Consider the following 17318-nt stretch of genomic DNA (forward strand, 5'->3'; position numbering starts at 1 on the left):
GCTATCCTTAGTAGCCACACACGCGGATGACAAGCAACATGAGTTTGACTGGGACAACACCACTATTATAGGACAAGCCAAACAGAAAACAGCCAGGGAATTCCTAGAGGCATGGCACTCATCCACAGATTCTATCAACAAACACGTCAACCTGGACCCAATATACCGGCCACTGCAGCGGACAGCTGGAACTGACAACCGGAAGCGGTAGAGACAAACCACTACAAATGCCGGAGGAAAGATCACAGAAGCGCTTCACAGGAGGCTCCCAAGCACTGAGGATGTCCCCTAGACAGGGGACAAAACGTCTGCAACACAAATTCCCAGCTCGGTGAACAGAACCACAACAACGAACACCCGAGCTACAAATCTTCTCACAAATTTTGAGCATTGGGTAATAATGGATCAGGTTTGGTATAAAACTCTCTACATGAATAAAGCCCGCTTACACAAGAGCTTCACTCCATCTTGAGCAGTGCAACTCAATCAGTCTTCATTTGGAACAGTGAAGCACCATTTTTCCTGCTTCATCTCTGAACACTGAGATCATTCTGAACCCAAAGGACAGAGTTCAGTATAACAGAATATGGCTACGTTATGTGTAGTCACTGTAAAACCAATCCAAAGCACAATGTTTGATGTTAAAACATAGAAAATCTTTGAATGTTAGTGTTGTCTGTTCCTCAAATTTCCTGTTTACCTACATAAAAATTATTGTATTTGAATCTTGCAAGGTGATAATATCCCTCTGGCTGAATAAGCATTTCTTGGCAATATTCTCCTAACTGTCTTTTTAAAAACTGATTAAATGTTTGTTTGATGTGGATCAAACATGGCCATTCTTTGGATTGAAATCAAAGGGGGTAAATTAGGTGACCATGACAAAAATTACTGTACAGCCTGATCCTATCCAACCACCGTAACACTTCCAGAAAATGACATCTTTTATTCCCCAACAGGATGTGGGTGCTGCTGGCTAGGCCAGCACTGAGTACACATCCCTAATTGCCCTCAAGGTGGTGGTGAGCTGCCTTCTTGAACTGCTGCAGTCCACAGTTCTCAATGCCGTTGGGAACACAGGCCCAGGTTTTGATCCACTATACTGAAAGAACAGGAATATATTTCCAAGTTGATCGGGAGTGGTTTGGAGGGGAACTTGCAGGGAGTGGTGTTCCCCATGTGTCCGCTACCCTTGTCCTTCTAGATGGAAGTGGTCATGGGTTTAAAAGGTGTTGCTTTCAGAGCCTTGGTGAATTTAGACTAAGGATATGAAACTCATTTGTACCTGCCCCCCGCATAGAGCCAAGTCGTCAAAAATTAGAGTCTGGTTGAGACCCGAAATTGAACCTGAAACTTAATCTTTTAGGTTTAGTGTCTTCATACACAAGATCAAGAGAGTTGAAATGTCCAAGTTATGTTGAGATATGAACATTAGATCACAGCTGTAAATTATTGAAGAAACCCAAATAATATTGTATCAGAACTGGAATGATGCAAAACGTCAACAGGGAATGATCATTTTATTTCAGTTCAGAGAAACACACACAGAATACAGAGATTATATTCCTGGATATGGCAACATTTTGTAGAAGCAGAGACCCAAATCTGGAATAGTATACAGTAAGTTAATTCCTACCTGCAATTTCACAATGTATGAAATGTGATACTCCAGGCAGGGGTATGATGGGTAAATCACAGACTGTCATTAAAAGGCATGAAAACATTTGTAGTTCCCCTTCTTTATCTCCCAGCAACCATATTCACTTCTGCTTCCTGTTGCCAAGTCAAATCATATGTATATTTGAAGCATGTCTACACCTTTGTTTATTGCAAAAGAAAAACTCCTTTGCCACCAAACAACCCTTATAATTACCCTGCAGCATGTCACCTTGTGATGCTTTAGTATGTGTCAAATGAGGAGCATCAATCACAAGATCTGGCCTGGAAAATGGAAACATCCTAGCAGCGATGGATGCTGGGATTAAGGCACCATGCAGCAGTGCGGAGTCGTCAAAACACAGGCACTAGGCACAAAACAAGAACTGGAAATGCTCCATTCTCCAACATGGAGATTTATCAATAAAAAGTGTAAATAAACAACAGAATCCATAACTGAGACAAAATATTAGTACATTCTGCATGGAGTCAAAATAAAATTAACAGAGGTACCATCAATCTCGTCACTTGCTCAAAGGAAGCACAGCCCAACTTCCAAGTCCCTACAAGAGACAGTGTCTGGCCCTTTCAGAATGGGTGGTCCTAGGTAAGCCAGCTTGCAGTGGGCAAATATACAAATAGCACTATTTGGGGAAGAGAACTGCCTAGCGGATTTCCTCCAATTTTTATGCAATTCCAGATTATAACATGGTGATCCTAAATGCACCCTTGTTATTTGGTTAATCAACTTATCTGACCAGAAAAAGAAAAGCCTCTTTCTATCAGGCAGTGTCTTTATCCCAGTAATGGATGCAAAAAGACCTTCCTCGGGTCACACCCTCGATTGTGTTGTGAGATAATGTGCACCAGCTATTTACTTGTTCACCGGTGCTAAGATTACACTGAATGGCTCTTTCATTACCCAGAGAATAAACCAGACAAATTAATGTCCATCAGCAGCTAGTTTGATTTCTCTTCTTGAGGATTAAGTTCTTAAATTAACCAGTTTCTCAGGGATCACACCTAGTTCCACCACAGAATCCAAACAGGCTCTGCCATAATCAAAAGGCACTAATGATCTTTAAGGCACTATTCAGTCATTCTTTTCTTCATCTACTTAACACTTCTACAAAATCATTCTCAGCTCAAATATAACTATCATAACTATCCCATGTGACAAATTAAACTGGTACTCAAAGTGCTCTTACCAGTTCTAAACCTTACCTACTCCAACTGACTGAAGTCAACTGATCTGCTGCACTTTCTGATGCATTACTTTTTAGAAAACATAAAACAAGATGAGTTTCTCTTGGCATCCACATGAAAATTCTTCAGTGAATTCTACTTTCAATTTTTGAACCAATGTCTCCAGTTATAAGCAGTAACAGATGTACCGGAACAGAACAATGCACTGATAAGTATCAGTGCAGAGTTGCATTATACCTCACTTATGAAAGTGTTCGCGCAATGTTCATCAATCATGGCATCTCAGCTGCAAGCTGGACCTAGTAATGTAGCAATCACTTCATTATCCTTCTATTCCAAGGGATTTTTGTTTGGTTCACAAAGTCCTTTTGCGAAACAAAAAAGTACTCTTGTTCGGCTTATATAGTAAAAGGATTGCATTTAAATGTTGTAACATTTAAGAGTACATCTAAGAGCGGTTTTTACATAAAGCAGCATTAAACACAGGAATAATTTTGGAAACAGTTAGGCATTTAAAGCAATGGAACAAACTTGGACTTTAAGATGTGACAAAATGGATGAACATATAACAGAGTAAATATTTACAAAGGTAAAAACAGAAGTATTGACTATTATGCTTCCAAAAGCATGCAGAAAATAATTCAAATTGTTATAGAAAGGCATGTGGACTATACTACATATACAGAAGTAAAAAAGTAGCATATGTGAAACATGCAACTTCTCAAATTATAAACATAATTTGAACCCTCAGCCAAAAAGGGCCCAAAACAAGACAGAACAGGTACATTATTGTATCCAAAGGTTCTTGATACACAATTCTGGTCATATGGTGCTTGGGAAAAGTAAACTGGCTAAATGTTACACACTATCAAGGTCACCAATTCAAGGCTGACAATGATTAAATAATAAAACGCAACAGAACTTTCAGTAGCTACAAATTGATGTGGAGCTACCTCTGCTTTACCCCACCATTTTACAATGTCCCAGTAGGGGCTACAATGGTGGATCAAACATGAATTAATGAACTCAATAATTTCAATAGAAAACAAAACACCAAGAGGCCAAATCTCGTGACCAATTAATAAAAAGCCAAATAAGTGAGCTCTAATTGGACAAAGTTCAATTTTCAAGAAAATCATTTTCTTAAAATGGTTATTCTTCCCAATTAGCCAGTTTCCCTGTGACTCTGCTAAAATTGTAATTATGAAACACAGCTCAAAACTCTAAATGTGCAAAACAGAGGCCAAAAGTTCCATTGTTAATTACCAATTTCCAATGATTATAAGTCCCCCCTCTTAATGAGCTCTCCATCCCACTTCTCTAGCGGAATGGTGCTTCTAAATATAGTTTACAATGTGGGCCAAGTACCTTCAATATGAAAGAAAAATCTACTTTTAGCTTTCATTAGAAAAACTAATCTTCAACTTGCACTAGCAAAAAAAAACAGAAAAAAAAATCAAACTTTTCACTAACATGACCACTGAATGTTAAAGAGCTTGGTTTAAAAAAATATCCATTTAAAAACATTTCTTTTAAAAATTACCATGGCTCAAAGCAAGATTTTGACTACACCCTGTGGTGATGCGCTTGCTTGTGAACAGACCTTTGAGGCAAGTGTCCCAAACTCCAGCCTTTTGGCTAACCTGGAAATACAACAAAAATCTAAAACAAATTTGGAAGAGATAGTGTGTCATTTGAGACAGTGCATATACCGCTTACACGTATTTTATGCTTGAGGTGAACAGACGACCTTGGACCTACAGTTCCCAAAACTGTCTGCCAGAGAAGATTTCCTCGCCTTATGTTGGGATCTGTTGATTGAGAAATTAATCAGTATAATTAGTCAACAACTCGATTCTTGTCGCACCTTGGTAAAACTGGACAGTTCTTGATTTTTTTCAGCCTAATAATTCCTATGCTGCATTTGTGTTGTGAACACTTTAAAACACATCCAGAATTTAACATCACGATTGAATGGTATTATTGGGATATTTCACAGAGTGGAACTTCATTTTTTTAAAAAAAAATTCATCCTTATCCCTCCACACACTTTCATTTCTAATTCCTCTTGTGCTATTCAGCCTTGATGACTCAATCCTGAGCACATACCACATAGTAAAAGGCACCTAAGACCCAATCTCTGGATTTATATCAGACATGAAACTTAGACCCAAATAACCTTTCGCACACTCCTTATTTGATAACCATCTTTTCTTTGTACCTCTGAAGACACTGTAATTAATTCAAATTGTTAGTGAGTTTTAAGAAGATTTGTAGCTCAGGTTGAGGTTCTGGGTGTAGGTTTGCTCGCTGAGCTGGAAGGTTCATGTTCAGACATTTCGTCACCATACTAGTTAACATCTTCAGTGAGCCTCCGGACGAAGTACTGCTGATATTTCCTGCTTTCGATTTATGTCTGGGTTTCTTTGGGTTGGTGGTGTCATTTCCTGTGGTGATGTCATTTTCTATGGTGATGTCATTTCCTGTTCTTTTTCTCAGAGGGTGGTAAATGGGGTCCAAGTTAATATGCTTGTTGATAGAGTTCCGGTTGGAATGCCATGCTTCTAGGAATTCTCGTGTGTCTTTGTTTGGCTTGTCCTAGGATGGATGTGTTGTCCCAGTCGAGGTGGTGTCCTTCCTCATCTGTACCCACAAACGACATGACCCTGTCTCTCTAATACCTTTACATACATTTGAGGAAGGACACCACTTTGACTAGGACAACACGCCCATCCTAGGACAAGCCAAACAAAGACACGCACGAGAATTCCAAGAAGCATGGCATTCCAACTGGAACTCTATCAACATATGGACTTGAACCCAATTTACCACCCTCTGAGAAAAAGAACAGGAAATGACATCACCACAGGAAATGACATTACCAACTCAAAGAAACCCAAACATATAAATAGAAAGCAGTAATCATCAGCAATGCTTCGTCCGGAGACTCTCTGAAGATGTTACCTAGTATAGTGATGTAACGTATGAACATGAACCTTCCAGCTCTACAAGCAAGCCTACATCCAGAATTCAAATTGTTTTTGTTTTTTTTGATGGATTGGGCATCTTACAAATATCTTTTAAACATGGGATGGAGCACTAATTCATTCAAGCTACAAATCAATATACTCAACTTTAACAGGATACAAACGCAGTTCAGTTATGGTAATTGCATTTCAAAATATTTCAAGTCTGTTTAATCATGATGTTACTAACCCTTTGTCATATTGGGGTAGATTGGCATTGGACACCCTGTTATCATTGCTGTCTTTTATTGCACAGTTTCCATTCGGAGTGGATGGCAAAGTTGCACGATTTGGAGATTGATCCCAAACAAAATTTCTACAAGATGCAAGCTTGGACTCCAGAGCCTGTAAAGATACAAAGTGCAAAAGTATCAACGTTTACCCCAAAAACAGTTCTGCACTCCAAATACGATACAAGCAACATCTAGCTAAGCACTCGACTCATGCCATTGCTGTTCCACATATACATCCTACAAATCAAGCATTGGCTTTGTTTATGATTCTAACTAGGAGCAGCTCATTCTGCCTCTACCGTCTGCTCCACCACTTGACAAATTCATGGCTGATCTGATACTCCTCCTGCCTACCACTACAAACTCTCCCTCTTGTCAATCCAGAATCTAACTCCCACTTCAAAATATTTAGTGACCCCATCGCCTCCATATGAGGACAATGTCTCACAGACCAAAAAAATCCGAAGGAAATAATTCTCAACTTTATCTGAAGTGGGAAACAGATTTTTAAACAGTTCCAGTCTCTCCCTCAAAGGGAAACATCCCTCAGCATCCACACTGTCAACTTCCTTTAGGGATTTTAAAAAGAAAACCTTGCATTTCTCGAAACTCCAATGGACACAGGTCCAAACCTCTTGCACAACAAATCATTTCCACTCAATAATAGTCAAGTGAACCTTCTGAACTGGTTATATCCTTTCAACTGTACAAGTGTAGCAAAGCATTCTGACTTTCATATTCCAAGCCCCTTGTAATAAATGATAACATTCCACTTGCCCTCCTAAGCACTTGCTGCACCTACATACTAACTTAATTCCTTAATTAATTCTTGGAATGTGGGTGTCTCTGACTAGGCCAGCATTTATTGCCGATCTCTAATTGCCCAGAGGGCGGTTAAGAGTCAAACCCATTGCTGTGGGTCTGGAGTCACATGTAGGCCAGACCAGGCCGGGATGGCAGTTTCCTTTCCTGAAGGACAGCAATGAACCAGAGGGGTTATTTTATTAAAATCTGTAGCTTTTCTTCTTCCAGATTTTATTGAATTCAAAATTTCACCATCTACCATTGGTAGGATTTGAACCCAGGCCCCAGAACAACAGCCTCAGGCTCTGGTTTACTAGCCCAACAACACTAACAGTATGCCTCAGTTTTGCAATCTCTCCCTATCTGAATAACATATAGCTTCCCTGTTCTTTCTGCCATGTTCACATTTTTCTCGGTTGTACTCCAGCTGCCAATGTTTTGCCCACTCACTTCATCTATATCCTTTGTAGCCTCTTTGTCCTCTTCACTTTTCTACTTTCTGTTTTGCTGTGCCAAATTTAGCAATTAGAAAATTTGGTTCCTTCATTCAAGGCATTTATATAGATGATGAATAGTTGAGGCCCCAGTATGAATAGAGACATCTCATTGGTTAAAGGTTACCACTCTGAAAATCATCTATTTCTCCTTGTGTTTTCCCTACGCCACTTCATGAGTTAATTCATGTTATAATCCTTGATAAGGCACCTTGCCAAATGCCTTCTCAAAATCCAAGTACATTATGTCTACAGGATGCCCTTTATCCATGAACTCTAGTCAAACACAATTTCCCTTTCACACACCATGTTGACTCTTCCTAACTGCATCAAGACTTTCTAAAATGCTCTGCTACAACCTACTGAATAGGACATCCAAGCATGCTTCAGACTCAACATTGGAATTCATTCTACAGCATGAAGCTCTGTACTCACCCACTGAACAGCAGAGAAAAAAAATATCACTGCATTGAAGAGGGAGTGATTTTTTTAAAAATAGTACCAGTCATTATTCCTACCAAACAAGCTCAGAGAGAACAAGACTGAAGGTGCAATCTTGTTTCTTAAGAAGTTAGTGTGGATATGTATTATTAAAAAACGATGAGTCTCTATCACATCTTTCTTTTCCCCTCAAATTTACTTTGTGCGCATGATTTAAATCTAAATTTATACTCTTGGTAACAGATTCTTGGATCTGACTGGTTGAAGAGCCATGCTATTGCACGTGTGCTGCAGTTTCTCTGCAGAGGGAGCAGTGCTGGATCTGACATCAACCGCAACAAGGACCTGCTGAATAAACAGACTGCGCTGTCTCTGGCTAGCTGTAAACACCACAATGAGACAGCACTGCTCCTTCGTCACTCATCACAATCTGAGCCACAGAGTCAGACGTAATAATGACTCGTGACAAGTCATCTTCTCAAATAATACCACAGGTTGTCCAATACTGGGAAAAGAGAGAGTTTTTCCAAGGTTCACATTATCGAATTTTAAAAAAAATACTCAGTTCCTGAGTCGTATCACTGCAAACGTGTCTGAATTTAAACTGTGGCTTTCTGTCATTTTGTTGTTTTTTTTCTGCAGAGGTTACAGCCTAATATGGGGTCAGTAAAAGCTTAATTGGTCATGATAGCCACTGTACATTAGCACAGAGTCAGACAGCACAGAAACAGACTCTTCAGTCCAACTTGTCGAGGCCGACCAGATATCCTAAATTAATCTAGCCCCATTTGCTGGCATTAGGCCCATATACCTCTAAACGCTTCCTATTCATGTACCCATCCAAATGCCTTTTAAACGTTGTTATTGTACCAGTCTCCACCACTTCCCCTGGCAGCTCATACCAAACAACACCACCCTCTGCATGAAAATGTTGTCACTCAGATCGTTTTTGAATCTTTGCCCTCTCACCTTAAACCTACACCCTCTAGTTTTAGACTCCCCCATCCAGGGGAAATGACCTTGTCTATTTACCCTATCCATGCCCTTCATGATTTCATAAACCTCTGTAAGGTCACCCCATAGCCTCCAACGCTCCAAGGAAAACAACCCCAGCCTCTTTAGTCTCTCCCCATAGTTCAAGTCCTCCAACCCCGGCAACATCCTTGTAATCCTTTCTGAATCTCTCAAGTTTAATAATTTTTTTCCTATGGGACTGAGACCAGAATTGAATGCATTATTCCAAAAGAGATCTAACCAATACCCTCTGCAGCCTCAACATGATGTCACAACTCCTGTACTCAATGCACTGACCAATAAAGGAAAGCATAACAAACACCTTCTTCACTATCCTATCTACCTGCAACTCCATTTTCAGGGAGTTATGAACCTGCACTCCAAGGCCTCATTGTTCAGCAACACTCCCTAGGACTTTATCATTAAGTGTGTAAGTGCTGCCCTGATTTGCCTTTTAAAAATGCAGCACCTCATTTATTTAAATCAAACTCCATCTGCCACTCTTCGGCCTATAGGCCCATCTGATCAGCGTACCCTTGTATGCGGAGATAACACCTTCGCTGTCCACTACATCTCCAATTTTGGCATCATCTGCTAACTCGCCACCCATACCTCCTACCAAAACAACAGCACTTTAAAACAAGAGGGAAAGCAGGTACCACAAGGGAGGTAAACAAACAAAGAGCAGCAGCTGATTGCCTGCTCTGTTTAGTTACAAGTATCTCTGGACATCAAAGCTCAATCTGATAAGCACATCTGAAAATGAGTGAGAATAGCCAAGCCCAGTTAAGTGTAACAGCCAAGTACATCACTACCCATCCATAAATACATAGCAATAAAAATTAAATAAGTAACATCCGACATCAAAAGTGTTACATGGAGAACAAAATGAAAAGTATTTTATTTCAAATTGAAGTGATTGCAATACTGAGGATTAAAATAATTTCAACCAAATGATATGGCCCATCAGCACTTTCAAAGCAACAAGAGATGTGTAATGAATACATTCAGATGGGTCAGTTAAACAATGTGCCTAAAATAAGAAGAAATTCCATCCAAACTTCAACCACAACGACCACTAAAATATGGAGAAAATATATAGGAGTATTTAGAGAAATTCTTCACTTCAGCTCAGGTTCAAACATAAGCTAAAAAGGACTGAGGAGGTCCAGTTCTTATAGAGAACTGAGTGAAATTCAGTCTCATTTCATTCGGAGCACTGGCTGGAGGATACACTAAAACAATAGCAAATCGCTCAGAAACAGGAATGATCACTGTCCATCTGGTGAGATCGCTACCAGAAATCTGGTGGCTTCCAGAAAGGTGACCACTTACACCAGTCTCTGAAAATCTATCGCCAACAGATCCAGATCCAAGGAGACCCTGAGTGCAGAGCTCCAAGAACATCAGACAGTAATCATACTGTATCTGCTTAAACTGAACACAATTGTGATTGCCATTCTCCATTCATTTGCCAGGGCGATGCCTTGACCAATCAGTCAACCTGCCTGGTTTCAAACATAAAACGTGGCAGTTACCAGCCAGTCATTGTTAACTGCTGCTTTCACTGTAACAAAGCCTCCAGAGTCCACCTTGCCAACCAACCAGTGCTTGGTTCACATATGGTATTCTTGCCAAATCTTGCAAATTGTTCTATTGAGTGCAAGAAAAGAAACAAAACTATTCTGTTTATGGCAAACCTACCTTCACTGGTCAATGTACACACTGGCATACCTGCCACAATGTCACACTGTAAGACTGGCCATATCAGCAATTTCAATTACAGCCTGAGCCATTTGGGTGCTGGGCAAATTTAACACAAAAATCGGGTACATTAAAGTAGGATAACAGCAACCCCAATGACAGCATGTCTTGCTATATCACACAAACCCATGAACATCTTAAGGCAGCCCCTTTGGATTCCAATGACCATTCTACTTCAGACAGTCTTCCAAAGGTTTGAACAAAGTATGAAGTTACCGTCTCTCACTGCGACTATGCAGGAGCAACACAAGTGGCATACACCACAAACAGATTGCTGCAATCAAGCCGAAAAGGCATGTGCCCATCACAAAAGGTCTGAATTTCAGTGCTGGGGTAATGGCAGGTATAGAGGCCACACATTGTTCTGCCAGTCTTTGCTTAGCGTACAGCAGATCCTTTGGGGTGTTGGTACATGCATGATATGACCACACCCAAGCTGCGTACACTCACAAGGCTCATACCAGTGTGCAAAAGTTGTTGCGATTTCATAACTGGACAACAACTGCTGGATAATGCTGTGTGGGTGACAAATTACTCCAAAAATCAATTTATCATGGTCAGCTGAGCTTGCAGTGCAGTGTACTTGCGAGCACTGGAAGCTTTATACTTTCATACACAGGTCCTAATTCTTTGCAGATAGAAAGAAAATGTACATGAACTGTATCTGTTTTAATTCCACAATCTGCTGGCTCATGCTTCAGAACAATGCCCTGAGCAGAACTGATCTCTTGGATTAAAAATTTCAACCCTGGCAGTTAACTGTCAATCATCTTTTAACTACTGCATTATCCATGCCAATGCCTCTACCAACTTGCTAACTAATCAGCACACTACTCAAAACAATGTTGTTTTTCCCCTTTAAATTAGTACTTTTACAAATGATCCTGATGACAGCAAAATGAAAAGCTACGCTGAAATGCATTAGATAATTTGAGTGCTGGAAAAAGATGCAAGTTAAACTTATCTACATATTAACACTCTGCTGCATTCTGTCCATGCCGGAAAGTCATGAAAGTGCTAACACTTGCAAACTGAGCATTTGTCTTTCGCTTGATAAATGTATTATGGCTTGATGTAGCTAATGTCCCTGGGACAGCCAAAAGGATTACCCTACATATGCTTTGAAGCAGGAAAAGCATCAAGGGTCTGCAGTCAGAGTTTCAAGAACTTGATAAAGTTCGAGAGCTGGACCTTGAAGGTACTGAAAGGAATCCAGAAATCAGGCACTAGTGAGGAACCTGACTTAACATTGCTGGTGTCATCATGTGACTGTGGGAAACCTGAAGGAAGGATGAAGAAGGATTCTAAATGTTGGAGGCAGGACGGACTGGGACAAGATGTACAGCTACACCTTAGCAGCTGGTATCAATGTCCTTAAGGGGAGGTTTTAAGTTAATTTAGCAACTAGAGGAGTGCTCAATAATTAGGAGGAATAGAGAAACAAACCACACTGAAATCCTAAATCACCCAGAAATGGCCAAAAATACAACACAAGCAGTGCATGTGCTCCAATATACAGAAAGCACAGCGACACTGTCACAAGGGGTTATAATGGAATGGCAATAATTAAGTTGAGAATTTAACATCCCCCACTACACGTTGTCTTCAGGAAATATGAGGGCAGGGCCGTACCGAACAGAAAGAGAGAGGAACGATTACTTTAGGGTTGAGGGCAGGAGCTGTGTGGTTGAAATTAAGAGATCAATTACATCTCAGTGAATATCAAAGACCAAATATTAGTAAGGCTAGAAATAACCACATCAAACAGGAGTGGGACGGGGGCAATAGGGAGAGGGAACATTCTTAAAATCAGTATAATTTCAGCTTCTGGTTAGTGAAGTGAGAGTGTTCTACACTTTTTTTCAGCATGGAGTGCACGTGAGAAATAAAGGGATCACATCATCAGATCTGGAGTGAAATAAAATGTAAGGAATAATCAAGTGCCAAACACTCTACTGGATGAGAGTTGATTGATTTTGGAAGAGCAATTGTGTTCAGGAAACCAACAGGAAGAGAGGAAATAGTTCAGGAATAGACTTAACACATTCTCAAAACAAAAGGTAAAGGCAAAACTTCAGTTCCCGATGACTAAAAAGTATCAGATTATAATAATATTAAAAAGGCTGTTGATAATGTTGATTAATAACTCTGTACAGAAGAAAACTGAATACTAAAGCACAGAAGAAGAAAATAATACAAGGAAAAAGCAAGAGCTGAGGTACAAAATGAGTAGTTAGCATTTGCTTTCACAATGTTAGAAGCTGTTGTTTTAGAGGGAGGAGGTAGTAAATAGAATGATAGGGTAAAACAATAAAGAGTCTGCAGATTCAAAGTGGAAAAGCGATCATCCAGTCAAGTTGGGATGTATCTGAGTTGACCACCCTCACCCCCTTCCTCCTCCCCCAACCCCACCCACACCATCGAGGGACTTGAGAACTGAAGAAAATGAGAGAGATAAATCTGTCAACTGCTCAGTGCTGGGAAAACTAGAAATTAATCTCAGACAAAAGTAATTAGCACCTGAAAATACCATTAGTAAATAAATGACAACACATTTATTACAAGGGAAATCTTGTTTGACCGAGTTCTTTACAATGGAATAATGGAGGGCATTTGATGCACATATAGACTTAGAAAGGTACTTAATAAAACATATCACATTAAACTAGTTAGTATAATTGAATCCTATTTGATTGGAAAGGGCAGTGATAATGAAATTCACAGAATCATTAAAGAGGTAAAGTCACCACAGTCCCAGAGGGGGAAAATCAGATTTGTACTGAAATTAAATCAGAACAGAGCTGCTGGAATCATGTAAACTCTCATTATAAAAGCTGGTCTAAAACACAGGGCACATATTGTCTACTCAAAACAAAAACCAATCTTCAAATATGAATATTTACTGTCATCCAGGCACGTTACTGGAGGAGGAAACAATTAATTTGCGTACAAAGACCTTAATTTCAATCACATTAGTGACAACACAAAGCAACAAGTCAAAGACTTAATTCTGCTCTGAGCAATGTCAGAACACTAAAATAATGGAAGCTTTATGGTTAAGCTACTTTCAAAGAACAAACTAACAAAAAAAAGAGAAACAGTTGCACATTAAGTTGCCTGGGTTTATGGTCTCACTGCCTGAATTCCAAAATAGACCAATGTTACTGGTACCTCATGTTGAAACAGTAGGTGCAATGTTGTGGAGATGAAAACTCCCGAAGGCTATGGAAAGATGGCAAGTGGGACAGGAAAACAGTTGAGGTAGTAGGAGCACATGGGTTTTATTTTGGGCGTGGGTGGGGGGGGGGGGGGGGGGGGGGGGGGAAGGAGATTATTCCTGTAGTTAGTTAACTGGCCAGAAACAAGAAGGATAAAAATCTGCTCCAACTTTTCTTGGATACCTATTCAGGCAAATTGATCAGACCCCGAGGAAAATTTAAACTCTGACACAGAGGTGGGTATTTCCTTGAAAATTTCCATGCGTAGCATAATTATCAATGAGAAGTTTAAGCGTCCCAGGCAGTTGGTGTATGCGGCTGCGAAGTGAAGAGATCCCACAGCACATCTTTCCACGTACAAACTGGGCCAATGAGGAAGGATGCTCAGTCTTGCTCACTGATCTCTTGCATTCTTGTGGTTTATTGACGCTAATTTATGGGCCATTAGGGTACGGTTACTTAAGAAAGAAACAGCGAGTGACAAGACTCTTGTGGCACAGTGGTAGTGTGCCTACGTCTGGAACAGAAGACTTGGGTTCAAGCCTCACCTGCTCAGACAGTGTCTAATAACATTTCCAAACAGGTTGATTAGAAAATATCCAGCAACCAGTGATGACTGGAGCAGTGAAATAAGCCAATTAATAGAAGCAAGATCAATAAGTCTTTGTCAAGTAGCAGAATATTCGCAGAAAAACAATATTAGCAAGTTGTCACAGAACATTGGCATACAAATTGTTACATGATAACAATTTATTAAATTTTAAAAATACTGTACACAAGTTCTATAAATTTACAACTTACCCAAAAAATATTTTCATAATTTACAAAATACCCACAAAAAGAAAACCATAATCAGAAAAGCAATGACTCAAAGCTGAATATAAACATTGTACTTGTGACAAGATACAAATCCAGCCTATCACAAAATGCAGAGTGAAACCTTTGAGCCATTGTGTGGTTACTACTTTGCTTCAAGATAAACATCAAATATCATTTGAATTTCAGGTAAGTGTTTATAGAAGGATAAAGCAAGTCCTTTTCAGACTTCATAAAATATCAAAACTTCAAGCAAGGATATTGCAATTTATCAAGATATCATATTTGATTATCAAAACCATAACTGTTTAATGGGATATTCTCATCTTAATAAATCAATCAGTACTTAGAATTTGGATCAGGAGGTGAAATAAATCTAGATTAGTATACACAGCAATTTTTCAAGAGTCTACACTCAGGTAAAGCGAGATCCTCCAGTCTGAACTAATCAGTTCCAGTGATTATCCACTTACTTTGAGAACATAATTGTCCCCTTTGAAATTGCAGTGCCAAGAAGAGGGATAAAAAAAACAAAACAAGTGGACATTTTTTCATGGGATAATACAAAGTGACGATGTGCTTTGCCGTGACAAAGAGTGTTCGGTCAATAGAAAGGCCAAACAACATGTGTGGACATTATACTAGGGGGGAAAACAGAAACTGCATTCTTCAGGAAAAAAAAAAGCATTGCAAATAATACAAACAGCCCAATTGGTATCTGCAGGAAACTATAGGGTAAGACCCACTGAGGCAGCTGTGCAACTTAGGTCACTCAACCTTCGTCCATTCACACAGTTGCCCCATAAGAGTGGTTGAAAAATCTTCACTTGAAACAAATTGCATGGAGTAGAGTGACAACAGGAAAAACAAAATAAGTGGAAGTATGTACACACATTTTTTGTCTCCAGTTTAAAAAAAAGTGCCCCAAAGAACAACTCAACAATAGTCCTGACCTCAATTGTTTACCAAACCCTGACACTAAATAACCCACAAACAACTTGACATTGACTTCAGTCAGTGCCTGGCAAATAAGAAATGCCTCCTGAATTTCACATGAATCAAACACATTAAAAACAAAGTTAAAGCATCAACCTCTTTGTAAGTACCAAGTTTACTGAATTGGGTCAGCCAATTCTCTCAAAGGTTCCTGGCTAATCCAGCTAGATTGAGGTAAGCTTTCCTTATCATTTACCACATTATAAAAAAGGGAGAAATAAGTGATAAGCAAGAAATGGACCTTACAGCAATAAAAGCACTGCAAGAAAATGCTGAATTCTGGTTATAAGATTGTGATGTGAAACTAGCAGGCACTTGATAATTTTTTTTAGGGTTAAAAAAAAGGTGCTTTCCTCTGGTCAGTTCCCAAGTGAATATAAAACAACTTGCAAACATGCCTCAGTGCTTCAGATTTCAGGAATAATTCAAACAGTAGTGGGAGTCTGATTTTATTCAGTGTAGAATTCTCTGAAAGAGCTTTTCTGTGCAATTCAACGATAAAACTTGTTGAGGCCAGGAATGAGCATGAGGGGGCTTAGAAACTCACAGAACACTGCACTCAAAAATGCTGCAATCCTTACCCCAACTTTCCTAAGCAAGTCTCCCACTATGTTAAGTGCAGATATCCTGGCTGATGGAGTCAGAGGGCTGCCAGTGTAACCATCTGGAAACAAAAACAAAATTCAAAAATAATGAATTCCACTCAAGACCAGCTAATATTTGCATCCAAGTAAAACAAAACATTGGAGTGAAAAAAATCAGTCACAGAGCAACGCAATGTGCTTGGAAACAGGTCAATATGTTCACATTGATGAAGTAGGCCATTTGACCAATAAAGCACATCCTTCCATCATACCCCACATTTCCCCATTAAAGCAGTGATCTCCAGCACTGAGAAATCACACCTTAGTCAGAATCAGGTCAGGTGACAGTGGGGAGAGATGTTTGTATATCTTCTTCACGAGTAGTTCTTGTGGTGCAGTGGTAGTGCCCCTTCCTTTGTGCCAGGAGATCTGGGCTCAAGTCCCACCTGCTCAAAGGATGTGCAATAATATCTCTGAACAGCTTGATTTTTCTTGGTGCTGACAGACCCAACAACAATTGCAATCAGAAACTAGGCAAGAAGTTAAAAAAAAACATGGATTCTTATCCTACTTTTCGCAAATTATGTTCTTCCCTGAATTGCTTACTTTTAAAAAATAGTCAGGTCCATTTTTTTAAATCCTAACTTAATCATTTTAAAATCTGCCTTAAGTCGCTCTGCCGAGGAAAACAGAGCTGAAAGCTCACTTAATCCTGGTCATAACTGTTACTGATTGCCCTAAACATTCTTGGTCACGAAAGATCCCAACACTGTATATTATGGGTTTTCAGCTTCCAACTGTGCAGCATGTTTAACAGAATCAAAAAGCTGTTTTTTCCCCTGTGCACAATCGCTAATTCCATTGCCTCAGTTCAAATTATTACTCACTATTGGGTTGATCAGGGTCACTCAGTGCTACAGTAATTGTATATACAAACTGGTCTTTCTCATGAGCAAATACCCTTCAAAAGGTTTGTCTTTCTGCTTGTTAATCAAGGCCAGTTCTGTTCTGAATGTGAGGGATTTTCACACTGAGAAATGAAACACTTCCCAATGTAGGTACCTGG

General features: G+C 39.6%; 1 protein-coding gene across 3 annotated transcripts in view; it reads right to left on the reverse strand.

The window, feature by feature from the left end:
• Window positions 1-1503: 1503 nt before the first annotated feature.
• nde1 (nudE neurodevelopment protein 1) overlaps window positions 1504-17318 on the reverse strand; it is a 50497-nt gene continuing 34682 nt past the window's right edge. For all 3 annotated transcript variants that reach the window (XM_087997604.1, XM_087997603.1, XM_087997605.1), the window contains 3 exons: window positions 16250-16332; window positions 6079-6233; window positions 1504-4673 (listed from right to left, as the gene is read on the reverse strand). In XM_087997604.1, coding sequence (XP_087853730.1) covers window positions 4589-4673; window positions 6079-6233; window positions 16250-16332 — 323 coding nt within the window. In that variant the 3' untranslated portion in view covers window positions 1504-4588. The remainder of the gene's footprint in view (window positions 4674-6078; window positions 6234-16249; window positions 16333-17318) is intronic.

The sequence above is a fragment of the Chiloscyllium plagiosum genome, unplaced genomic scaffold (assembly GCF_037043375.1).
Source record: "Chiloscyllium plagiosum isolate Xiang-an unplaced genomic scaffold, Cpla_swu_hap1 HiC_scaffold_20, whole genome shotgun sequence".
NCBI classification, from domain to species: Eukaryota; Metazoa; Chordata; class Chondrichthyes; order Orectolobiformes; family Hemiscylliidae; genus Chiloscyllium; species Chiloscyllium plagiosum.